Source organism: Chiloscyllium plagiosum, unplaced genomic scaffold (genome assembly GCF_037043375.1).
Source record: "Chiloscyllium plagiosum isolate Xiang-an unplaced genomic scaffold, Cpla_swu_hap1 HiC_scaffold_19, whole genome shotgun sequence".
NCBI lineage: Eukaryota > Metazoa > Chordata > Chondrichthyes > Orectolobiformes > Hemiscylliidae > Chiloscyllium > Chiloscyllium plagiosum.
The window spans coordinates 19,353,634-19,378,942 of NW_028270157.1; the positions used below are offsets into that span (position 1 = coordinate 19,353,634).

Sequence of the window (25,309 nt, forward strand, 5' to 3'; positions counted from 1 at the left end):
CTAAAGCACACCAATCCAGGCAATATCTTGGTAAATGTCCTCTGCACCTTCCACAGTGCAACCACATCCTTCCTATAATTTGGATTCTAGAACTGCACGTAAAACTCTAGCTGTGGCCTAACCAATGTTTTATACGGTTCCAGCACCACCTACTTACTCTTAAATGATCATTCACAGGATGTTCTATCTAGCGAGCTTTGCTGATGGAATATTCTTGATTAGTCTCTCATTTTCCTGAGTGGTTTTCCTTCATCATTATTCAAAGAAAATGCAGAAGAGTCATTTTTAAAACTTTATTAATATTAATTTATGAAAGTTAGGAAATACTTTTGAAAAGGTATAACTAAATATACAAAAAAATCCATCATTAATTACATAACTATTGTTATAGCTTGTTTATGTTCATAAAGTTGAATCAGGTCAGACAGATAAGCATAAGCAAAAACAAGAAAAGTTCTGTCTGTTTTTTAATGCTCATGTTAGGTTAATTTTCAACAAAACTTGAATGTGGAAGCAAATTAATTCAACCATGTTTGTTAACATTTAGAAAAATGAAATGCTAATAATTTCTGTTCAAATAAAGGTTTATTGCTTCCAGAATCTTTACCACTATCAAGATTAAACTGATTGGCTTGTAGTTGCTAGGTTTATCCTTATCCCTTTAGTAAGCAAGATATTCGAACATGGGAAATATCTTTTGCTTAATCCCCTCCACATTCACTAGGTGGGCTCTTTTTTTCAAAACTCAAAAAATATAGATGTTGAACATAGGAAGAAACTGGGAAGGTAGGAACTAAGAGAGATAATGAGAAAAGATAAGCATCCAAAATTTAAAAAAAAATTTAAGAAATATTAAAATCCAAAGATTTGCTCAGGCAGATGTGCCTGTACATGAGACTGCGCAAACGGTGAAGGTTTTAAAACAAAAGCATTATATTGTCAACAGGAATGTGGGAGCCAATCAAATCGGCCCTAATGGAAATATGAACTTAAAGAAAGCCATATTAAAACAATAATGGATTGCAAAGTAGATGGTAGGCATCCAAGAATATTGAGGGATATTGAGATGAATTTAATGGAGCTACTAAAGGAGTAAGCTTAAACCAATCCTACTGCCCAAATTTGTCACTGTATCTCAGTATCCTCTCCTCAATACACTCATCCAATATTCTTTCAAAATGCATGAGTCTCTGCTCAACTGTTGTCTATTCCTTTGATGCCTCTACCTTACTTTTATTATTTGTAAACTGTGAGTAGGAAGTTACATAGTCTGTGATATGTCATAAGATACAACATTGTTACTTCAGGAAGTGTACAATATGAGCAGCCAGCCTGAGGCCAGGGATGAGAATAACCGCTTTTAGGAGCTGTTAAAAAACACTAGGATTATTCATGCTGGATCAGAGAACGGAGTACCACAGTGTTTGAAGGAAGGCTGCATAAAAATGTGAAACATAACAGGAGGATAGAATGGAACAGAGGGTTAGTCAAAAATTACTCTAGTACCTCCAATAAAATCACCTCAATCCCGACCATAAGTATTCTTCAACACCCGACTATCCAGGCCTGCTGGCATTTCTACTTTTAGTTGCATTAATGTTTTACAATTCTAGCAGCTGGTCAATAGAATGTATTGTGGTTACCAGTGAAAGCATGAGCAGACTTAACCAGAATCATGATTCTTCTCACTTTGATTCAGGGTTAAAGGAGGTTTTGGGGATCTGTGGGACAGCCACCTCAAGAATTGCAACCAGAAGTTCTTCAAGTTGAAAAGTTGTGAGTTCTTGTACCAATCTAGAGACCTGCACTGAAGGAATTGAAGAACTGCACAATTAGAGTTGCTGTCTTTTGGCATTAAGTAAAGGCCCTTTCAGATGGATGTACACAATCCCATGGCACCAGTTTGCAGAGAGCCATGGAGTTATCCTTATTATCAAGACAAATATTTATGCTCCAATGAATACCACTGAAACAGTTTATCTGATCATTATCACATTAGTATTTGTGGGAGCATACTGTGCACAAATTATCTGTGACTTTCCAAAAACAGTGATTACATTTCAAAAGTATTTAGTTGTCCATAAAGTGCTTTTAGATGTCCTACAGTCATGAAATATAATATGTTAAAGGCAAGCCTTTCTTTCCTAGACCATTGAGATCGTAGATACATTAATAGTGTCAAGTGTCCTGAGGCAGCTCACCCTCTTTGGAATAGCAGGATTTCCAAAGGATGATCAAGCAATAGAAAAGGTAGGATTAGTGGGGATTCGAGGCTGTTCCACAGTGGGGAGAAAATGTGGGATTCGCCCCGCCCCCAATTCCCTTAGTTGGCAAACAGACTTTACTCACATTTCTCCAAGCTTTACTGAGCACAGTGAAGTGGCAATGTCAGCTAATCAACTCCATCGGCCTTCACAATGTCAGCAAGGTCTCATGTATATGGTAGGGTGCTTAGCTGCAGAGATTCATGAGATGCCCTTACTCGATTCAGGTAGCTGCTTTGACCATGAGGCAGGAAGTTCCAACATTAAGTCCACCATCTCTGCAACCATTCCATGACCACAACATACTGACAGGTTGGGCTGTCAAAATTAGCCTTGACAGCTGAAGAAATTGTTACATTTATAACATAATTCAATTGACTTCATTTTATTTATTTTCCTGTCTCTGAGCAAGAATTGCTTAATTTGCAATTACGTAAATTCAATTAGGTATTCTGGATAAATATGGTTAGAGTCAAATATAACAAAAATCTTTGGATTCTCCATGTTATCGACACAGCTGTCATACAGGTTCACCAGACTTCCATCTCTTGAAGGAGGCCGAGTATATTTGGGATCTCCAGTGGTATAGTCACCCACAAGAACTCGGGCGAGGAACATCGTCTTAAAATTCGATCGCCAGCGATGTGGTGCAGATGAGGATGGTATTTGTAAGAATGGCTCAGTCATTTCGGTGGTACGGCAATAACGGCTGGAGTATGAGGCATCACGGGCAAAATAAGTCCCTGTGTGAGCATTAAAAATATACCTCAGTACACTCCTTATATAAGAATTCATCAATTAAACAACGATTCACGATTAAAGTGGAAATTCTTATGAAATTTCCGGATATAATTGCTGCTTACCTTTTCCATAGACTGTAGCATGCAATCCATTTAATCGCCAGTCAAAATTCTGTAAACATATTGCTTCGACAAATTCATTGCCTGTACCATGAAAGAGCATTCTCTCATTCAGCTCTATACCATTTCTCATCTTTTTCAAGTGAAGTTTTTTTCTGAATTTGGAAAATTAAAAGTCAAAACATCAATTTGAAAAGATAAAGCAAAGGATACCTGCAGCTTTACCATTTTATTCAATTCCCAGTGGAGTTTAGACATTGAGGTCTGAACCATGGGCATAACAGACACTTGACTATAATGCATGCATAGAGAAAAAAAGTACTCGATTGTGGTACAACAACGATAATTACAAATTCTCTAAACGCATGATTTGAGTTCAATTAGGGGGTATTTGAAATCATGTGCATTAGTGCCAAATAGCACTCCTTTATTAAAAGTTGTACATGACAAATTTAGTAGAATATTTTGAAATGATCAATTTTATAAAAGGATTGTGGATTTTCAGGTTTTCAACAAAGTCTCTCTCTCTTGCTTTGAATTCAAATAGAGATCTGGGGTTTTGGGTCCACCCAGGGTTTGGAAACAAAGGTAATCCAAGTCAACACACTATCCTGTCTTGGACATACACTACCATTTCTTCACTGTGGCTGGGTCAAAATCATGGAATTCTCTTCCTAACAATATTGGTGATGTCCCTAATTCCTCTGGCAGCTCATTCCATTAATATACCACCCTCTGCATGAAAAACCTGCCCCTAAGGTCTCTTTTATATCTTTCCCCTCTCATCTATGCTCTCTAGTTCTGGGCTCCCCCACCCCAAGGGAAAAGATTTTGTCTATTTATCCTATCAATGCCCCTCACGATTTTATAAAGCTCTATAAGGTCACCCTTCAGCCTCCAACGCTCCAGGGAAAAAAGCCCTAGCCTATTCAACCTCTCTCTATAGCTCAAATCCTCCAACCCTGGCAACATCCTTGTAAAACTTTTCTGAACCCTTTCAAGTTTCACAATATCCTTCCGATAGGAAGGAGACTAGAAATGCACACAATATTCCAACAGTGGCCTAACCTGTACAGCCGCAACATGACCTCCTAACTCCTGTATTCAATAAAGGAAAGCATACCAAACGCCGCCTTCACTATCCTATCTACCTGTGACTCCACTTTCAAGGAGCAGTGAACCTGCACTCCAAGGTCTCTTTGTTCAGCAACACTCCCTAGGACCTTACCATTAAGTGTATAAGTCCTGCTAAGATTTGCTTTCCCAAAATGCAGCACCTCGCATTTATCTAAATTAAACTCCATCTGCCGCTTCTCAGCCCATTGGCCCAGCTGATCAACATCCTGTTGTAATCTGAGATACTTCTAAGATTAATCACCATCTGAGTGAAGAAATACCTCATCACAGTCTGTGATTCTTCTGTCCTTATTCTGAGACCTTGGCCCTTAATTCTAGATGTCCCCACTCCTATCCCTATCCCCTAGCCAGGGGCAACACCCTTGTTATATCTAGCCTGTTCAGCTCTATTAATAACTCTGCATGTTTCAATGAGATTCTCTCATTATTCTTAACTCAAGAGAATTTAGGCCCAGTTACTGTTATCTCGCCTTATAGGACAATCTTACCATCCAAGAAAGTAAACTAATTAAACTTGTAAACTAAAATTAAACAAACATTTTCTGGCAAGTCTCAATGCAACTACGGTCTAGAAGTGGAGTTGTGCTGTGTTTTCCAGAGGAGATTCACACCAGGTTTTTGTCAGCTTTCCAAAGGAACAGTGGTAGTTTCAAATTCCCTTATTAACTTGCACCATCCCACTGAAGTCTTTTTAATTCTCTAAGTTGATTAGTAACCTTGCTGCAAAAGTACCAGAGAAATCATATTTCTTGAATGCATTCTAGTTCTGAGCTTTAGATATAGTGGTCACAAGTCCAGAGATTTCGGCATTTTTAAACATGTTTTGCTGATATGTGCACTGTATTCCCGATATCTTAACATCTTTAATGCTCCAAAACTAAAAGAAGAATATCTTCAACAACCACATTTTCTTCAACATGCTGTTTAATTTGCATGAATGATGCTTCAGCAACTTAAAACATAAATTAACCAGATCTGATTGATATGGAAAAAATGGACAGAAAAACTCCTCAGGTTGACCTGTTGACAGGAAGTTGCTCTCACTTTACACTGGCTTTCATACCTCTTGTCCGATGAGATTCTTGGAGAAATTCTGATGAAAGCAGCCATTGACAAGATGAACACTGAAGCTGGGGAATGGGGGAAGGAGCTCAGCCGATAGCTAAAACCCTGAGGAGCAGAACCCAGACCAAAAACAGAGAGGGGAGCAGGAGAGGGGCAAACTAAACTCAGTGCAGGCAGAGAGGGAGAGGAGCAGATCGAGGTCAGTGAAGGCTGAGTGGGAGAGGAACGGATCGAGATCAGTGTAGGGGGAGCGGGAGAGGAGCGGATCGAGATCAGTGTAGGGGGAGTGGGAGAGGAGCGGATCGAGATCAGTGTCGGGGGAGTGGGAGAGGAGCGGATCGAGATCAGTGTAGGGGGAGTGGGAGAGGAGCGGATCGAGATCAGTGTAGGGGGAGTGGGAGAGGAGCGGATCGAGATCAGTGCAGGGGGAGTGGGAGAGGAGCGGATCGAGATCAGTGCAGGGGGAGTGGGAGAGGAGCGGATCGAAATCAGTGTAGGGGGAGTGGGAGAGGAGCGGATCGAGATCAGTGTAGGGGGAGTGGGAGAGGAGCGGATCGAGATCAGTGTAGGGGGAGTGGGAGAGGAGCGGATCGAGATCAGTGTAGGGGGAGTGGGAGAGGAGCGGATCGAGATCAGTGCAGGGGGAGTGGGAGAGGAGCGGATCGAGGTCAGTGTAGGGGGAGTGGGAGAGGAGCGGATCGAGATCAGTGTAGGGGGAGTGGGAGAGGAGCGGATCGAGATCAGTGTATGATTTGGAGATGCCGGTGTTGGACTGGGGTGTACAAAGTTAAAAATCACAAAACACCAGGTTATAGTCCAACATGTTTAATTGGAAGTACACTAGCTTTTGGAGCGACGCACCTTCATCACGTGGTTGTGGAGGGCTCGATCGCAACACAGATTTTATAGCAAAAATACACAGTGTGATGTAACTGAAATTATACCGTGAAAAATTGATTGTCTGTTAAGCCTTTCATCTGTTAGAATACGAGATCAGTGTAGGGGGAGCGGGAGAGGAGCAGATCGAGATCAGTGTAGGGGGAGCGGGAGAGGAGCAGATCGAGATCAGTGTAGGGGGAATGGGACAGGAGCGGATCGAGCTCAGTGTAGGGGGAGTGGGAGAGGAGCAGATCGAGATCAGTGATGGGGGAGTGGGAGAGGAGCGGATCGAGGTCAGTGATGGGGGAGTGGGAGAGGAGCGGATCGAGGTCAGTGTAGGGGGAGCGGGAGAGGAGCAGATCAAGCTCAGTGTAGGGGGAGCGGGAGAGGAGCGGAACGAGATCAGTGATGGGGGAGTGGGAGAGGAGCGGATCGAGGTCAGTGTAGGGGGAGCGGGAGAGGAGCAGATCGAGGTCAGTGTAGGGGGAGCGGGAGAGGAGCAGATCGAGATCAGTGTAGGGGGAGCGGGAGAGGAGCAGATCGAGATTAGTGTAGGGGGAATGGGACAGGAGCGGATCGAGCTCAGTGTAGGGGGAGTGGGAGAGGAGCAGATCGAGATCAGTGTAGGGGGAATGGGACAGGAGCGGATCGAGCTCAGTGTAGGGGGAGTGGGTGAGGAGCAGATCGAGCTCAGTGTAGGGGGAGTGGGTGAGGAGCGGATCGAGGTCAGTGTAGGGGGAGTGGGTGAGGAGCGGATCGAGGTCAGTGTAGGGGGAGTGGGAGAGGATCGAGATCAGTGTCGGGGGAGGGGGAGAGGAGTGGATCGAGATCAGTGTCGGGGGAGTGGGAGAGGAGCAGATCGAGATCAGTGTAGGGGGAGTGGGAGAGGAGCGGATCGAGCTCAGTGTAGGGGGAGTGGGAGAGGAGCGGATCGAGCTCAGTGTAGGGGGAGTGGGAGAGGAGTGGATCGAGATCAGTGATGGGGGAGTGGGAAAGGAGCGGATCGAGATCAGTGTCGGAGGAGTGGGAGAGGAGCGGATCGAGATCAGTGATGGGGGAGTGGGAAAGGAGCAGATCGAGGTCAGTGTCGGAGGAGTGGGAGAGGAGCGGATCGAGATCAGTGATGGGGGAGTGGGACAGGAGTGGATCGAGCTCAGTGTAGGGGGAGTGGGAGAGGAGCAGATCGAGCTAAGTGTAGGGGGAGTGGGAGAGGAGCAGATCGAGATCAGTGTAGGGGGAGTGGGTGAGGAGCGGATTGAGGTCAGTGTAGGGGGAGTGGGAGAGGAGCGGATCGAGATCAGTGTAGGGGGAGTGGGAGAGGAGCAGATCGAGCTAAGTGTAGGGGGAGTGGGAGAGGAGCAGATCGAGATCAGTGTCGGGGGAGTGGGAGAGGAGCAGATCGAGATCAGTGTAGGGGGAGTGGGAGAGGAGCGGATCGAGATCAGTGAAGGGGGAGCGGGAGAGGAGCGGATCGAGGTCAGTGTAGGGGGAGTGGGAGAGGAGCGGATTGAGGTCAGTGTAGGGGGAGTGGGAGAGGAGCGGATCGAGATCAGTGTAGGGGGAGTGGGAGAGGAGCGGATCGAGATCAGTGTAGGGGGAGTGGGATAGGAGCGGATCGAGCTCAGTGTAGGGGGAGTGGGAGAGGAGCGGATCGAGATCAGTGTAGGGGGAGTGGGAGAGGAACGGATCGAGATCAGTGTCGGGGGAGCGGGAGAGGAGTGGATCGAGATGAGTGATGGGGGAGTGGGAGAGGAGCGGATCGAGATCAGTGTAGGGGGAGTGGGAGAGGAGCAGATCGAGGTCAGTGTAGGGGGAGTGGGAGAGGAGCAGATCGAGGTCAGTGTAGGGGGAGTGGGAGAGGAACGGATCGAGATCAGTGTAGGGGGAGTGGGAGAGGAGCGGATCGAGATCAGTGTAGGGGGAGTGGGAGAGGAACGGATCGAGATCAGTGTAGGGGGAGTGGGAGAGGAACGGATCGAGATCAGTGTCGGGGGAGCGGGAGAGGAGTGGATCGAGATGAGTGATGGGGGAGTGGGAGAGGAGCGGATCGAGATCAGTGTAGGGGGAGTGGGAGAGGAGCGGATCGAGATCAGTGTAGGGGGAGTGGGAGAGGAGCGGATCGAGATCAGTGTAGGGGGAGTGGGAGAGGAGCGGATCAAGCTCAGTGGAGGGGGAGTGGGAGAGGAGCGGATCGAGATCAGTGTCTGGGGAGTGGGAGAGGAGCGGATCGAGGTCAGTGTAGGGGGAGTGGGAGAGGAACGGATCGAGGTCAGTGTAGGGGGAGCGGGAGAGGAGCGGATCGAGGTCAGTGTAGGGGGAGCGGGAGAGGAGCGGATCGAGGTCAGTGTAGGGGGAGCGGGAGAGGAGCGGATCGAGGTCAGTGTAGGGGGAGCGGGAGAGGAGCGGATCGAGGTCAGTGTAGGGGGAGCGGGAGAGGAGCGGATCGAGGTCAGTGTAGGGGGAGCGGGAGAGGAGCGGATCGAGGTCAGTGTAGGGGGAGCGGGAGAGGAGCGGATCGAGGTCAGTGTAGGGGGAGTGGGAGAGGAGCAGATCGAGATCAGTGTAGGGGGAGTGGGAGAGGAGCGGATCGAGGTCAGTGTAGGGGGAGTGGGTGAGGAGCGGATCGAGGTCAGTGTAGGGGGAGTGGGAGAGGAGCAGATCGAGATCAGTGTAGGGGGAGTGGGAGAGGAGCGGATCGAGGTCAGTGTAGGGGGAGTGGGAGAGGAGCGGATCGAGGTCAGTGTAGGGGGAGGGGGAGAGGAGCGGATCGAGATCAGTGTAGGGGGAGCGGGAGAGGAGCGGATCGAGGTCAGTGTCGGGGGAGTGGGAGAGGAGCAGATAGAGATCAGTGTAGGGGGAGTGGGAGAGGAGCGGATCGAGGTCAGTGTCGGGGGAGGGGGAGAGGAGCGGATCGAGATCAGTGTAGGGGGAGCGGGAGAGGAGCGGATCGAGGTCAGTGTAGGGGGAGTGGGAGAGGAGCAGATAGAGATCAGTGTAGGGGGAGTGGGAGAGGAGCGGATCGAGGTCAGTGTCGGGGGAGGGGGAGAGGAGCGGATCGAGGTCAGTGTATGGGGGAGCGGGAGAGGAGGGGATCGAGACCAGTGTCGGGGGAGTGGGAGAGGAGTCGATCGAGGTCAGTGTCGGGGGAGTGGGAGAAGAGCGGATCGAGGTCAGTGTAGGGGGAGCGGGAGAGGAGCGGATCGAGGTCAGTGTAGGGGGAGCGGGAGAGGAGCGGATCGAGGTCAGTGTAGGGGGAGCGGGAGAGGAGTGGATCGAGATCAGTGTAGGGGGAGTGGGAGAGGAGCGGATCGAGGTCAGTGTAGGGGGAGTGGGAGAGGAGCAGATCGAGATGAGTGTAGGGGGAGTGGGAGAGGAGCGGATCGAGGTCAGTGTAGGGGGAGTGGGAGAGGAGCGGATCGAGGTCAGTGTAGGGGGAGGGGGAGAGGAGCGGATCGAGATCAGTGTAGGGGGAGCGGGAGAGGAGCGGATCGAGGTCAGTGTAGGGGGAGTGGGAGAGGAGCAGATAGAGATCAGTGTAGGGGGAGTGGGAGAGGAGCGGATCGAGGTCAGTGTCGGGGGAGGGGGAGAGGAGCGGATCGAGATCAGTGTAGGGGGAGCGGGAGAGGAGCGGATCGAGGTCAGTGTAGGGGGAGCGGGAGAGGAGCAGATAGAGATCAGTGTAGGGGGAGTGGGAGAGGAGCGGATCGAGGTCAGTGTCGGGGGAGGGGGAGAGGAGCGGATCGAGGTCAGTGTATGGGGGAGCGGGAGAGGAGGGGATCGAGACCAGTGTCGGGGGAGTGGGAGAGGAGTCGATCGAGGTCAGTGTCGGGGGAGTGGGAGAAGAGCGGATCGAGGTCAGTGTAGGGGGAGCGGGAGAGGAGCGGATCGAGGTCAGTGTAGGGGGAGCGGGAGAGGAGCGGATCGAGGTCAGTGTAGGGGGAGTGGGAGAGGAGCGGATCGAGGTCAGTGTAGGGGGAGTGGGAGAGGAGCGGATCGAGGTCAGTGTACGGGGAGTGGGAGAGGAGCGGATCGAGGTCAGTGTAGGGGGAGCGGGAGAGGAGCGGATCGAGGTCAGTGTAGGGGGAGCGGGAGAGGAGCGGATCGAGGTCAGTGTAGAGGGAGCGGGAGAGGAGCGGATCGAGGTCAGTGTAGGGGGAGCGGGAGAGGAGCGGATCGAGGTCAGTGTAGGGGGAGTGGGAGAGGAGCGGATCGAGGTCAGTGTAGGGGGAGTGGGAGAGGAGCGGATCGAGGTCAGTGTACGGGGAGTGGGAGAGGAGCGGATCGAGGTCAGTGTAGGGGGAGCGGGAGAGGAGCGGATCGAGGTCAGTGTAGGGGGAGCGGGAGAGGAGCGGATCGAGGTCAGTGTAGGGGGAGCGGGAGAGGAGCGGATCGAGGTCAGTGTAGGGGGAGCGGGAGAGGAGCGGATCGAGGTCAGTGTAGGGGGAGCGGGAGAGGAGCGGATCGAGATCAGTGTAGGGGGAGTGGGAGAGGAGCGGATTGAGGTCAGTGTAGGGGGAGTGGGAGAGGAGCGGATCGAGATCAGTGTAGGGGGAGTGGGAGAGGAGCGGATCGAGGTCAGTGTAGGGGGAGTGGGAGAGGAGCGGATCGAGCTCAGTGTAGGGGGAGTGGGAGAGGAGCAGATATAGATCAGAGTAGGGGGAGCGGGAGAGGGGCGGATCGAGGCCAGTGTAGGGGAAGTGAGAGAGGAGCGGATCGAGATCAGTGTAGGGGGAGTGGGAGAGGAGCGGATCGAGCTCAGTGTAGGGGGAGTGGGAGAGGAGCGGATCGAGCTCAGTGTAGGGGGAGCGGGAGAGGAGTGGATCGAGATCAGTGATGGGGGAGTGGGAAAGGAGCGGATCGAGATCAGTGTCGGAGGAGTGTGAGAGGAGCGGATCGAGATCAGTGATGGGGGAGTGGGACAGGAGTGGATCGAGCTCAGTGTAGGGGGAGTGGGAGAGGAGCAGATCGAGCTAAGTGTAGGGGGAGTGGGAGAGGAGCAGATCGAGATCAGTGTAGGGGGAGTGGGTGAGGAGCGGATTGAGGTCAGTGTAGGGGGAGTTGGAGAGGAGCGGATCGAGATCAGTGTAGGGGGAGTGGGAGAGGAGTGGATCGAGGTCAGTGATGGGGGAGTGGGAGAGGAGCGGATCGAGTTCAGTGTAGGGGGAGTGGGAGAGGAGTGGATCGAGATCAGTGATGGGGGAGTGGGAGAGGAGCGGATCGAGATCAGTGATGGGGGAGTGGGAAAGGAGCGGATCGAGATCAGTGTCGGAGGAGTGGGAGAGGAGCAGATCGAGATCAGAGATGGGGGAGTGGGACAGGAGTGGATCGAGCTCAGTGTAGGGGGAGTGGGAGAGGAGCAGATCGAGCTAAGTGTAGGGGGAGTGGGAGAGGAGCAGATCGAGCTAAGTGTAGGGGGAGTGGGAGAGGAGCAGATCGAGATCAGAGATGGGGGAGTGGGACAGGAGTGGATCGAGCTCAGTGTAGGGGGAGTGGGAGAGGAGCAGATCGAGCTAAGTGTAGGGGGAGTGGGAGAGGAGCAGATCGAGCTAAGTGTAGGGGGAGTGGGAGAGGAGCAGATCGAGATCAGTGTCGGGGGAGTGGGAGAGGAGCAGATCGAGATCAGTGTAGGGGGAGTGGGAGAGGAGCAGATCGAGATCAGTGTAGGGGGAGTGGGAGAGGAGCGGATCGAGATCAGTGTAGGGGGAGTGGGAGAGGAGCAGATCGAGATCAGTGTAGGGGGAGTGAGAGAGGAGCGGATCGAGATCAGTGAAGGGGGAGTGGGAGAGGAGCAGATCGAGATCAGTGTAGGGGGAGTGGGAGAGGAGCAGATCGAGATCAGTGTAGGGGGAGTGAGAGAGGAGCGGATCGAGATCAGTGAAGGGGGAGCGGGAGAGGAGCGGATCAAGATCAGTGTAGGGGGAGTGGGAGAGGAGCGGATTGAGGTCAGTGTAGGGGGAGTGGGAGAGGAGCGGATCGAGATCAGTGTAGGGGGAGTGGGAGAGGAGCGGATCGAGATCAGTGTAGGGGGAGTGGGAGAGGAGCGGATCGAGGTCAGTGTAGGGGGAGTGGGAGAGGAGCGGATCGAGATCAGTGTAGGGGGAGTGGGAGAGGAGCGGATCGAGCTCAGTGTAGGGGGAGTGGGAGAGGAGCGGATTGGGGTCAGTGTCGGGGGAGCGGGAGAGGAGTGGATCGAGATGAGTGATGGGGGAGTGGGAGAGGAGCGGATCGAGATCAGTGTAGGGGGAGTGGGAGAGGAGCAGATCGAGGTCAGTGTAGGGGGAGCGGGAGAGGAGCGGATCGAGGTCAGTGTAGGGGGAGTGGGAGAGGAGCGGATCAAGCTCAGTGGAGGGGGAGCGGGAGAGGAGCGGATCGAGGTCAGTGTAGGGGGAGTGGGAGAGGAGCGGATCGAGGTCAGTGTAGGGGGAGTGGGAGAGGAGCGGATCGAGGTCAGTGTAGGGGGAGCGGGAGAGGAGCGGATCGAGGTCAGTGTTGGGGGAGTGGGAGAGGAGCGGATCGAGATCAGTGTTGGGGGAGTGGGAGAGGAGCGGATCGAGATCAGTGTCGGGGGAGCGGGAGAGGAGCGGATCGAGGTCAGTGTAGGGGGAGCGGGAGAGGAGCGGATCGAGGTCAGTGTAGGGGGAGCGGGAGAGGAGCGGATCGAGGTCAGTGTAGGGGGAGCGGGAGAGGAGCGGATCGAGGTCAGTGTAGGGGGAGCGGGAGAGGAGCGGATTGAGGTCAGTGTAGGGGGAGCGGGAGAGGAGCGGATCGAGGTCAGTGTAGGGGGAGCGGGAGAGGAGCGGATCGAGGTCAGTGTAGGGGGAGTGGGAGAGGAGCGGATCGAGATCAGTGTACGGGGAGTGGGAGAGGAGCGGATCGAGATCAGTGTACGGGGAGTGGGAGAGGAGCGGATCGAGATCAGTGTACGGGGAGTGGGAGAGGAGCGGATCGAGATCAGTGTACGGGGAGTGGGAGAGGAGCGGATCGAGGTCAGTGTAGGGGGAGCGGGAGAGGAGCGGATCGAGATCAGTGTACGGGGAGTGGGAGAGGAGCGGATCGAGGTCAGTGTAGGGGGAGCGGGAGAGGAGCGGATCGAGGTCAGTGTAGGGGGAGCGGGAGAGGAGCGGATCGAGGTCAGTGTAGGTGGAGTGGGAGAGTAACGGATCGAGATCAGTGTCGGGGGAGGGGGAGAGGAGCGGATCGAGATCAGTGTCGGGGGAGTGGGAGAGGAGCAGATCGAGGTCAGTGTAGGGGGAGCAGGAGAGGAGCGGATCGAGGTCAGTTTAGGGGGAGGGGGAGAGGAGCAGATAGAGATCAGTGTCGGGGGAGCGGGAGAGGAGCGGATCGAGGTCAGTGTCGGGGGAGTGGGAGAGGAGCGCATCGAGATCAGTGTAGGGGGAGCGGGAGAGGAGGGGATCGAGACCAGTGTCGGGGGAGTGGGAGAGGAGTCGATCGAGGTCAGTGTCGGGGGAGTGGGAGAAGAGCGGATCGAGGTCAGTGTAGGGGGAGCGGGAGAGGAGCGGATCGAGGTCAGTGTAGGGGGAGCGGGAGAGGAGCGGATCGAGGTCAGTGTAGGGGGAGCGGGAGAGGAGCGGATCGAGGTCAGTGTAGGGGGAGCGGGAGAGGAGCGGATCGAGGTCAGTGTAGGGGGAGTGGGAGAGGAGCGGATCGAGGTCAGTGTACGGGGAGTGGGAGAGGAGCGGATCGAGGTCAGTGTAGGGGGAGCGGGAGAGGAGCGGATCGAGGTCAGTGTAGGGGGAGCGGGAGAGGAGCGGATCGAGGTCAGTGTAGGGGGAGCGGGAGAGGAGCGGATCGAGGTCAGTGTAGGGGGAGCGGGAGAGGAGCGGATCGAGGTCAGTGTAGGGGGAGCGGGAGAGGAGCGGATCGAGATCAGTGTAGGGGGAGTGGGAGAGGAGCGGATTGAGGTCAGTGTAGGGGGAGTGGGAGAGGAGCGGATTGAGGTCAGTGTAGGGGGAGCGGGAGAGGAGCGGATCGAGGTCAGTGTAGGGGGAGGGGGAGAGTAATGGATCGAGATCAGTGTAGGAGGAGTGGGAGAGGAGCGGATTGAGGTCAGTGTAGGGGGAGTGGGAGAGGAGTCGATCGAGATCAGTGAAGGGGGAGTGGGAGAGGAGCGGATCGAGGTCAGTGTAGGGGGAGTGGGAGAGGAACAGATCGAGATCAGTGTAGGGGGAGTGGGAGACTAACAGATCGAGATCAGTGAAGGGGGAGTGGGAGACGAGCAGATATAGATCAGTGTAGGGAGAGTGGGAGAGGAGCGGATCGAGCTCAGTGTCGGGGGAGTGGGAGAGGAGCAGATATAGATCAGAGTAGGGGGAGCGGGAGAGGGGCGGATCGAGATCAGTGTCGGGGGAGTGGGAGAGGAGCGGATCGAGCTCAGTGTAGGGGGAGTGGGAGAGGAGTCGATCGAGATCAGTGTCGGGGGGAGTGGGAGAGGAGCGGATCGAGGTCAGTGAAGGCTGAGCGGGAGAGGAGCGGATCGAGGTCAGTGTCGGGGGAGTGGGAGAGGAGCGGATCGAGATCAGTGTCGGGGGAGTGGGAGAGGAGCGGATCGAGGTCAGTATGGGGGGAGTGGGAGAGGAGCGGATCGAGATCAGTGAAGGGGGAGTGGGAGACGAGCAGATATAGATCAGTGTAGGGGGAGTGGGAGAGGAACAGATCGAGATCAGTGAAGGGGGAGTGGGAGACGAGCAGATATAGATCAGTGTAGGGGGAGTGGGAGAGGAACAGATCGAGATCAGTGTAGGGGGAGTGGGAGACTAACAGATCGAGATCAGTGAAGGGGGAGTGGGAGACGAGCAGATATAGATCAGTGTAGGGGGAGTGGGAGAGGAACAGATCGAGATCAGTGTTGGGGGAGTGGGAGACTAACAGATCGAGATCAGTGAAGGGGGAGTGGGAGACGAGCAGATATAGATCAGTGCAGGGGGAGTGGGAGACGAGCAGATATAGATCAGTGCAGGGGGAGTGGGAGAGGAGCGGATCGAGCTCAGTGTAGGGGGAGTGGGAGAGGAGCAGATATAGATCAGTGTAGGGGGAGTGGGAGAGGAGCGGATCGAGCTCAGTGTAGGGGGAGTGGAAGAGGAGCGGATCGAGGTCAGTGTCGGGGGAGTGGGAGAGGAGCGGATCGAGATCAGTGTTGGGGGAGTGGGAGAGGAGCGGATCGAGATCAGTGTAGGGGGAGCGGGAGAGGAGCGGATCGAGCTCAGTGTCGGGGGAGTGGGAGAGGAGCGGATCGAGGTCAGTGAAGGCTGAGCGGGAGAGGAGCGGATCGAGATCAGTGTAGGGGGAGTGGGAGAGGAGTGGATCGAGGCCAGTGTAGGGGGAGTGGGAGAGAAGCAGATATAGATCAGAGTAGGGGGAGTGGGAGAGGAGCGGATCGAGGCCAGTGTAGGGGGAGTGGGAGAGAAGCAGATATATATCAGAGTAGGGGGAGTGGGAGAGGAGCGGATCGAGGCCAGTGTAGGGGGAGTGGGAGAGGAGCGGATCGAGGTCAGTGTAGGGGGAGTGGGAGAGGAGCAGATCGAGGTCAGTGTAGGGGGAGTGGGAGAGGAGCGGACCGAGGTCAGTGTAGGGGAGTGGGAGAGGAGCGGATCGAGGTCAGTGTAGGGGGAGTGGGAGAGGAGCGGATCGAGGTCAGTGTAGGGGGAGTGGGAGAGGAGCGGATCGAGGTCAGTGTAGGGGGAGCGGGAGAGGAGTCGATCGAGATCAGTGTAGGGGAGTGGGAGAGGAGCAGATAGAGATCAGTGTAGGGGGAGAGGAGCGGATCGAGGTCAGTGTAGGGGGAGCGGGAGAGGAGTCGATCGAGATCAGTGCAGGGGGAGTGGGAGAGGAGCGGATCGAGATCAGTGTAGGGGGAGTGGGAGAGGAGCGGATCGAGGTCTGTGTAGGGGGAGTGGGACAGGAGGGGATCGAGATCAGTGTAAGGGGAGTGGGAGAGTAACGGATCGAGATCAGTGTAGGGGGAGTGCGAGAGTAACGGATCGAGATCAGTGTAGGGGGAGTGGGAGAGGAGCGGATCGAGTTCAGTGTAGGGGGAGTAGGAGAGGAGCGGATCGAGATCAGTGTAGGGGGAGTGGGAGAGGAGCGGATCGAGGTCAGTGTAGGGGGAGCGGGAGAGGAGCGGATCGAGGTCAGTGTAGGGGGAGCGGGAGAGGAGCGGATCGAGGTCAGTGTAGGGGGAGTGGGAGAGGAGCGGATCGAGGTCAGTGTAGGGGGAGCGGGAGAGGAGCGGATCGAGGTCAGTGTAGGGGGAGTGGGAGAGGAGCGGATCGAGATCAGTGTTGGGGGAGTAGGAGAGGAGCGGATCGAGATCAGTGTAGGGGGAGCGGGAGAGGAGCGGATCGAGGTCAGTGTAGGGGGAGCGGGAGAGGAGCGGATCGAGGTCAGTGTAGGGGGAGCGGGAGAGGAGCGGATCGAGGTCAGTGTAGGGGGAGTGGGAGAGGAGCGGATCGAGGTCAGTGTAGGGGGAGTGGGAGAGGAGCGGATCGAGGTCAGTGTAGGGGGAGCGGGAGAGGAGCGGATCGAGGTCAGTGTTGGGGGAGTGGGAGAGGAGCGGATCGAGGTCAGTGTAGGGGGAGTGGGAGAGGAGCGGATCGAGGTCAGTGTAGGGGGAGTGGGAGAGGAGCGGATCGAGGTCAGTGTAGGGGGAGTGGGAGAGGAGTCGATCGAGATCAGTGATGGGGGAGCGGGAGAGGAGCGGATCGAGGTCAGTGTAGGGGGAGTGGGAGAGGAGTCGATCGAGATCAGTGATGGGGGAGTGGGAGAGGAGCAGATAGAGATCAGTGTAGGGGGAGAGGAGCGGATCGAGGTCAGTGTAGGGGGAGTGGGACAGGAGGGGATCGAGGTCAGTGTAGGGGGAGTGGGAGAGGAGCGGATCGAGGTCAGTGTAGGGGGAGCGGGAGAGGAGCGGATCGAGGTCAGTGTAGGGGGAGCGGGAGAGGAGCGGATCGAGGTCAGTGTAGGGGGAGCGGGAGAGGAGCGGATCGAGGTCAGTGTAGGGGGAGTGGGAGAGGAGTGGATTGAGGTCAGTGTAGGGGGAGCGGGAGAGGAGCGGATCGAGATCAGTGTAGGGGGAGTGGGAGAGGAGCGGATCGAGATCAGTTTAGGGGGAGCGGGAGAGGAACGGATCGAGATCAGTGTAGGGGGAGTGGGAGAGGAGCGGATCGAGGTCAGTGTCGGGTGAGTGGGAGAGGAGTCGATCGAGATCAGTGTCGGGGGAGTGGGAGAGGAGCGGATCGAGATCAGTGTAGGGGGAGTGGGAGAGGAGCGGATCGAGGTCAGTGTCGGGTGAGTGGGAGAGGAGTCGATCGAGATCAGTGAAGGGGGAGTGGGAGAGGAACAGATCGAGATCAGTGTAGGGGGAGTGGGAGACTAACAGATCGAGATCAGTGAAGGGGGAGTGGGAGACGAGCAGATATAGATCAGTGTAGGGGGAGTGGGAGAGGAGCGGATCGAGCTCAGTGTAGGGGGAGTGGGAGAGGAGCAGATATAGATCAGAGTAGGGGGAGTGGGAGAGGAGCGGATCGAGGTCAGTGTCGGGGGAGGGGGTGAGGAGCGGATCGAGATCAGTGTAGGGGGAGTGGGAGAGGAGCGGATCGAGGTCAGTGTCGGGTGAGTGGGAGAGGAGTCGATCGAGATCAGTGTCAGGGGAGTGGGAGAGGAGCGGATCGAGATCAGTGTAGGGGGAGTGGGAGAGGAGGGGATCGAGATCAGTGTAGGGGGAGCGGGAGAGGAGCGGATCGAGATCAGTGTAGGGGGAGTGGGAGAGGAGTGGATCGAGATCAGTGATGGGGGAGTGGGAGAGGAGCGGATCGAGATCAGTGTAGGGGGAGTGGGAGAGGAGTGGATCGAGATCAGTGATGGGGGAGTGGGAGAGGAGCGGATCGAGATCAGTGTAGGGTGAGTGGGAGAGGAGTCGATCGAGATCAGTGTCGGGGGAGTGGGAGAGGAGCGGATCGAGATCAGTGTAGGGGGAGTGGGAGAGGAGCGGATCGAGATCAGTGTAGGGGGAGTGGGAGAGGAGCGGATCGAGATCAGTGTAGGGGGAGTGGGAGAGGAGTGGATCGAGATCAGTGATGGGGGAGTGGGAGAGGAGCGGATCGAGATCAGTGTAGGGGGAGTGGGAGAGGAGTGGATCGAGATCAGTGATGGGGGAGTGGGAGAGGAGCGGATCGAGATCAGTGTAGGGGGAGTGGGAGAGGAGTCGATCGAGATCAGTGTAGGGGGAGTGGGAGAGGAGCGGATCGAGGTCAGTGAAGGCTGAGTGGGAGAGGAGCGGATCGAGGCCAGTGTAGGGGGAGTGGGAGAGGAGCGGATCGAGATCAGTGTGGGGGAGTGGGAGAGGAGCGGATCGAGATCAGTGTAGGGGGAGTGGGAGAGGAGCGGATCGAGGTCAGTGTAGGGGGAGCGGGAGAGGAGCGGATCGAGGTCAGTGTAGGGGGAGTGTGAGAGGAGCGGATCGAGGTCAGTGTAGGGGGAGTGGGAGAGGAGCGGATCGAGGTCAGTGTAGGGGGAGTGGGAGAGGAGCGGATCGAGGTCAGTGTCGGGGGAGCGGGAGAGGAGTCGATCGAGATCAGTGTAGGGGGAGTGGGAGAGGAGCAGATAGAGATCAGTGTAGGGGGAGTGGGAGAGGAGCGGATCGAGGTCAGTGTAGGGGGAGCGGGAGAGGAGTCGATCGAGATCAGTGCAGGGGGAGTGGGAGAGGAGCAGATAGAGATCAGTGTAGGGGGAGTGGGAGAGGAGCGGATCGAGATCAGTGTAGGGGGAGCGGGAGAGGAGCGGATTGAGGTCAGTGTAGGGGGAGTGGGAGAGGAGCGGATCGAGGTCAGTGTAGGGGGAGTGGGAGAGGAACAGATCGAGATCAGTGAAGGGGGAGTGGGAGAGGAGCGGATCGAGATCAGTGTAGGGGGAGTGGGAGAGGAACGGATCGAGATCAGTGTACGGGGAGTGGGAGAGGAGCGGATCGAGGCCAGTGTAGGGGGAGTGGGAGAGGAGCAGATATAGATCAGAGTAGGGGGAGTGGGAGAGGAGCGGATCGAGGCCAGTGTAGGGGGAGCGGGAGAGGAGCGGATCGAGATCAGTGGAGGGGGAGTGGGAGAGGAGCGGATCGAGGTCTGTGTAGGGGGAGTGGGACAGGAGGGGATCGAGATCAGTGTAAGGGGAGTGGGAGAGTAACGGATCGAGATCAGTGTAGGGGGAGTGCGAGAGTAACGGATCGAGATCAGTGTAGGGGGAGTGCGAGAGTAACGGATCGAGATCAGTGTAGGGGGAGTGGGAGAGGAGCGGATCGAGGTCAGTGTAGGGGGAGGGGGAGAGTAATGGATCGAGATCAGTGTAGGGGGAGTGCGAGAGTAACGGATCGAGATCAGTGTAGGGGGAGTGGGAGAGGAGCGGATCGAGGCCAGTGTAGGGGGAGTGAGAGAGGAGCGGATCGAGATCAGTGTAGGGGGAGTGGGAGAGGAGCGGATCGAGTTCAGTGTAGGGGGAGCGGGAGAGGAGCGGATCGAGATCAGTGTTGGGGGAGTGGGAAACGAGCGGATCGAGATCAGTGTAGGGGGAGTGGGAGACGAGCAGATATAGATCAGTGTAGGGGGAGTGGGAGAGGAGCGGATCGAGCTCAGTGTAGGGGGAGTGGGAGAGGAGCAGATATAGATCAGTGTATGGGGTGTGGGAGAGGAGCAGATCGAGCTCTGTGTAGGGGGAGCGGGAGAAGAGCGGATGGAGCTCAGCGTAGGAGGAGTGGGAGAGGGTCTCACCACCAGAAAAGTATTTCCCTCCCCCCACCACCAGCGTTCCACAGAGACCATTCCATCCGTGCCTCCCTCATCAGGTCCTCGCCACCCACCCTCCCCCACCCACCCCACCAGCCCGCTCCACACTCCTGGCACTTTGTTCTGCCACCGCAGGAAGTGCAAAACCTGCACCCACACCACTCCCCTCACCTCCGTCCAAGGTACCAAAGGATCCTTCCACATCCAACAGAAATTTACCTGTACCTCCACCAATGTCAGCTGCTGTATCTGTTGCAACCAATGTGGTCCCCTCTACATTGGGGCAATAGGATGCCTACTTGCAGATCATTTCGGAGAACATCTCGAGTACACCCGCTCCAACCAACCCTACTGTCCTGTAGCTGAACACTTCAACTTCCCCCAATCCCCACTCCGTCAAGGACATGCCTCCTCCATCGCCAAACCCTTACCAACCAATGTCTGGAGGAACATCGCCTCATGTTATGCCTTGGGATCCGGCAAACAAACGGGATCAATGTAGATTACAACAGATTCCTCATTTCCTCTCCCTCCACATTATCCCAGTCCCAAGCCTCCAACTCGGCACTGCCCTCCTGACCTGTCCATCACCTTTCCCACCTAACCGCTCCACCCTCCTCTCTGACCTATCATCTTCTCCCTCACCTTCATCTAGCAATCGCATTCTCAGCTCCTTCCCACCAACCCCAGCCCCCTCCCATTTATCTCTCAGCCCCCCGGCCCACAAGCCTCATTCCTGATGAAGGGCTTATGCCTGAAACATCGCTTCTCCTGCTCCTGGATGCTGCCTGACCTGCTGTGCTTTTCCAGCACCACACTCTTGACTCTGATCTCCAGCATCTGCAGTCCTTACTTTCTCCTTCATTAGTCAGCATGTAGACTCTCGGAGCAAGGGTGTCTCATTACAACTTTATCAAATATTGGTTACACCACAGATGGAATACTGTGTGCAGTTCTGGTCGCCACACAATCAGAAGGATGTGATTGTACTGGAGAGGGTGCAGAGAAGATTCACCAGGGTGGTGCTTGGGATGGAAAATTTTGGTTATGTGTACAGACTGGATAGGCTGAGGAAGAATCTGATTGGGGGATATAAAATTATGAGAGGTATAGAAAGTGTAGATTGTGAGAATCATTGCCCCCTGGCAGATGCGTCGAAGACTAGAGAGTACAAATTTAAGGTGAGGAGCAAGTGGTTTCCAGGAGATTGGAGAAAAAAAAACACCCAGAGAATGCCAGATATATGGAATGTGCTGCCTGAGAGGGTGGTGGAGGCAGGTATTCTCACAACATTTAATAAAAATGCCAGGGCAGAGTAGGCTATGGACCAAGTGCAGTTAAATGGAATTAATGTAGTTTGGTATTTATTAGTCAGCATGGATGTGGTGGGCTGCTGTGCCTGCTTCTATTCTCTAGGACTCTATGAGAAATCAGCACGGGATAGAGCAAAGAAACTCAAGCCCCAAATATAGGAAATATTAGTAAGTACTTTTATGCACAATCCTTAGATAAAAATGACTTAAAACAAATTCTAATGAATCAAAGACAGGTAGAGTTCTCTCATACTGAAAGAATGAAAACAAGATCTTCCTTATGTATTACCTGCAATAGAATTCCCATAAGTCTAGATTCTGAATTCTTTGAATTTTCTTGATTCGATTTTGGTCAATTGAGTGGCCAAAGAGTTTTGCGACTTCCACATATTCATTTGAAGATTTGTGCAATGGGTTGAGCTAGAAACAAAGTTGATAATTTAGTTTGGTAAGTTATGATGCACTTGTGGCTTTTGAAAGAAATTGCCTGAACAGACCTACCTGATAAGGTTTCTCTCGCTCTATACTGTCCCAATGTACAGGTACCGGAATTTCTTCATTTCCACATATGAAACTTTTGAAAAGATGCCAAAACAAACAGACATCAAAAAGTTACCATTCAACAGTATAAACTGATAAATATAACACAGATAATGCTAACCGCACACATCCACTGTTAGTGGGGAGGAGCTGAGATAGTGTTTGTTCGGCAGGACGATGGCCTGATGGGGAACACCATCACCTTTGTTGTAATTCTGGGGCAGGAAGTCTCCAGGTTCTTAATGGAGAAAGTGAGGTCTGCAGATGCTGGAGATCAGAGCTGAAAATGTGTTGCTGGAACAGCACAGCAGGTCAGGCAGCATCCAGGGAACAGGAGAATCGACGTTTCGGGCATAAGCCCTTCTTCAGGAATCTTCCTGCATCCGAAACGTCAATTCTCCTGTTCCCTGGATGCTGCCTGACCTGCTGCGCTGTTCCAGCAACACATTTTCAGCTCCAGGTTCTTAATGCCCACTTAAGAGCGTTGTTCTGCTGCTGCAGGTATTCAGCAAATGGAGGGAGGGAAGGGTAGGGCAGTTACCAGGTGGGAATTCTAAACATCACACCTGTCAGGGCTACATGTGGGCATGGTACCTAGATTCAGAAGCATTCAGTGCTTGGTCTGTGTGTGTGTGTATATGCTAAAAGCCAACCACCACTCCTCCAAAACCTGCATGTGTCAAAGCCCTTTCCCCCACTCACTCACCCATGGCCTGCGTCCCTGTCTAATTCGAGGCTGCTCTCTGGATATATTGTCAGCAGCAGTCAACACTCCCTTGAGGACGTTGCCTGCACTGGACAGCTGCCGCCCTCTGATTGACCAGCACCAGTTGCATGGGGAATGGATGCCCACCCACAGGGTCCTTGATCCTGGAGAAGATCTGTCGTTGCCAACTGAAAAGAGGTACTTAATTCCAGAAAGCCTTCCCCAAAGGAGGTGATGCAGGGCTCTTACAGACAATAGACAATAGGTGCAGGAGTAGGCCATTCGGCCCTTTGAGTCAGCACCACCATGCATTATGATCATGGCTGATCATCCACACTCAGTATCCTGTTCCTCCCTTATCCCCTTGATATCATTATCTTTTAGAGCTCTATCCATCTCTTTCTTGAAAGTATCCAGAGACTTGACCTCCACTGTCCCTTATTTTTAAACTGTGTCCTCTGGTTCTGGACTCACCCATCAGCAGAAACATGCGTTCTGCCTCCAGAGTGTCCAATCCTTTAATAATCTTGTACATCTCAATCAGATCCCCTCTGATCCTTCTAAACTCAAGTGTATACAAGCCCAGTCGCTCTGGTAAATGAAACTCCTGTTGCCTGCTCTGCACGCTGACCTTTCATTTAGTTATTTAGATGGGGCATTTTAATAGAATTCTCTGCATTTCTGTATGCCTGGTGCCTACAAAAATGAAAGCTTGTTGCAGCACGAAAAGCTATTGTATTTCAGTGTGAGCTCGACTTGGTCAGTAACTCTGTCACTTCTGCGGCAAAAGCAATTCGGACCAGTGTGCCTCAAACCACGGACCGTAAAGATTAGATTAGATTAGATTACTTAGATTACTTACAGTGTGGAAACAGGCCCTTCGGCCCAACAAGTCCACACCGACCCGCCGAAGCGTAACCCACCCAGACCCATTCTCCTACATTTACCCCTTCACCTAACACTACGGGCAATTTAGCATGGCCAATTCACCTAACCCCTGCACATTTTTTTGGATTGTGGGAGGAAACCGGAGCACCCGGAGGAAATCCACGCAGACACGGGGAGAATGTGCAAACTCCACACAGAGTCGCCTGAGGCGGGAATTGAACCCGGATCTCTGGCGCTGTGAAGCAGCAGTGCTAACCACTGTGCTACCGTGCCGCCCATACGTAAAGATTTTAAGAGAGTCTACAAAGGTTGCTCGGCAGTCTTGTGAGACTGCCAAATTGAATTACAGCTGGGAGTAGAGTTTGATTGCCTCATGCAAAGTGAATTGGTTGTCTCACGTCAGAAAAAAGCTCTCATGGAGGAATGTGGAAGATTACTAGGTCGATTTCAGTTAGTAAGGTTAATGGGCAGACTAACACGGGGAGATCAGATGTGTCCTATAGAGCGAGATTTTGTTTCAAACTCAAACTTCTATTAAACTCAAAGATAGGGTGGTTAAAATACAAATCCAGGTATTGGTCCATACCCTTTTCTTTTATAGAACGTATCTAATACCGTTTTGTAAGTTACCATCGAATCTGCCTCCACTACCTTTTCAGGTAACAAATTCTAATTTCTAATTCAGTATTTTGTTTCCTTATCTCCATTTCTTTTACATTATCATAAAGATTCCTCTCCTGCCAATGAAGAGTTGTCCCATTAAGATCTCTCTAAAATCGGAAATACCACTGCTAAATGGGATCTCTTGACCATTCCTGCTACAAGAGAACCAATCTTCCGCCTGTCCAGATAACTGGAGTTCCTCATAACACACTAGAGCAAAAGTAGGCCATTTGCTCCACCATCCAATGAGATCATGGCTGATCTCATAATCCTCAACCCCATTTTTCTGCCTTTTACCCATAAATCTTGATTCTCTTACTGATAAAAAATTTGTCCATCTCAACCTTGAATATTCTTAGTTAGAAATCACGCGACACCACATTATTGCCCAACAGGTTTATTTGGAAGCACTTGCTTTCGGAAAGGCATCCCTGCCTGCAGCGTATGAGATAGAAAACGTTGGCTGAGTGCACTGCAAGACGTGTCACAGATACCACCATTACCCATGGGGACACCACCCACTGTGTACCTGGCAGGTACTTATGTGACTTTGCCAACGCTGTCTATCTCATATGCTGTAGGCAAGGATGCCCTGAAGCATGACACATTGGCGAGACCAAACAGACACAACAACAACAGATGAATGGACACCGCACAACAATCAACAAGCAGGGTGTTCCCTCCCAGTCGGGGAACACTTCAGCGGTCAGGGACATTCGGCCTCAGATCCTCAGGTGACCGTCCTCCAAGGCAGACTTCGGGACAGGCAATAACGCACAGTGGCCGAGCAGAGCCTGATAGCCAAGTTCAGTACCCGTGAGGATAGCCTCTACCAGGATCTTAGGTTCATGTCACACTACAGGTGACCCCACTACACTATACATTCTCACACAAAGCACACACTCTTGTATACTGATGCAGACCTTCTCTCATGCACGCACGCACGCACCCTCACACAGGCTTATACTCCATCACACCCACAGAAATACTTTACCAAACTTGCACATGTGCAAACACACACTCTCTCACGTGCACACACAAGCACACACTCACGTGCACATGCTCACTTTCTCTCTCTCTCATGCGTGCACACACATAAGTCTATGGGATGAATTTGTTTTTGCAGAATTATATTTGCAGATACATTCTATTTTACTCAAAAAATGCACAATCTGCAGTCAGTCAATCCATGTAATATTTTGTAGAT

At 53.3% G+C, this 25,309-nt stretch overlaps 1 protein-coding gene across 7 annotated transcripts in view; it reads right to left on the reverse strand.

Annotated features, from left to right (window-relative positions):
• Nucleotides 1–279: 279 nt before the first annotated feature.
• parp11 (poly(ADP-ribose) polymerase family member 11) overlaps nt 280–25,309 on the reverse strand; it is a 38,063-nt gene continuing 13,033 nt past the window's right edge. For all 7 annotated transcript variants that reach the window (XM_043709823.2, XM_043709822.2, XM_043709824.2 and 4 more), the window contains 4 exons: nt 21,807–21,879; nt 21,595–21,725; nt 3,128–3,279; nt 280–3,007 (listed from right to left, as the gene is read on the reverse strand). In XM_043709823.2, the coding sequence (XP_043565758.2) occupies nt 2,694–3,007; nt 3,128–3,279; nt 21,595–21,725; nt 21,807–21,879 (670 nt within the window). In that variant the 3' untranslated portion in view covers nt 280–2,693. The remainder of the gene's footprint in view (nt 3,008–3,127; nt 3,280–21,594; nt 21,726–21,806; nt 21,880–25,309) is intronic.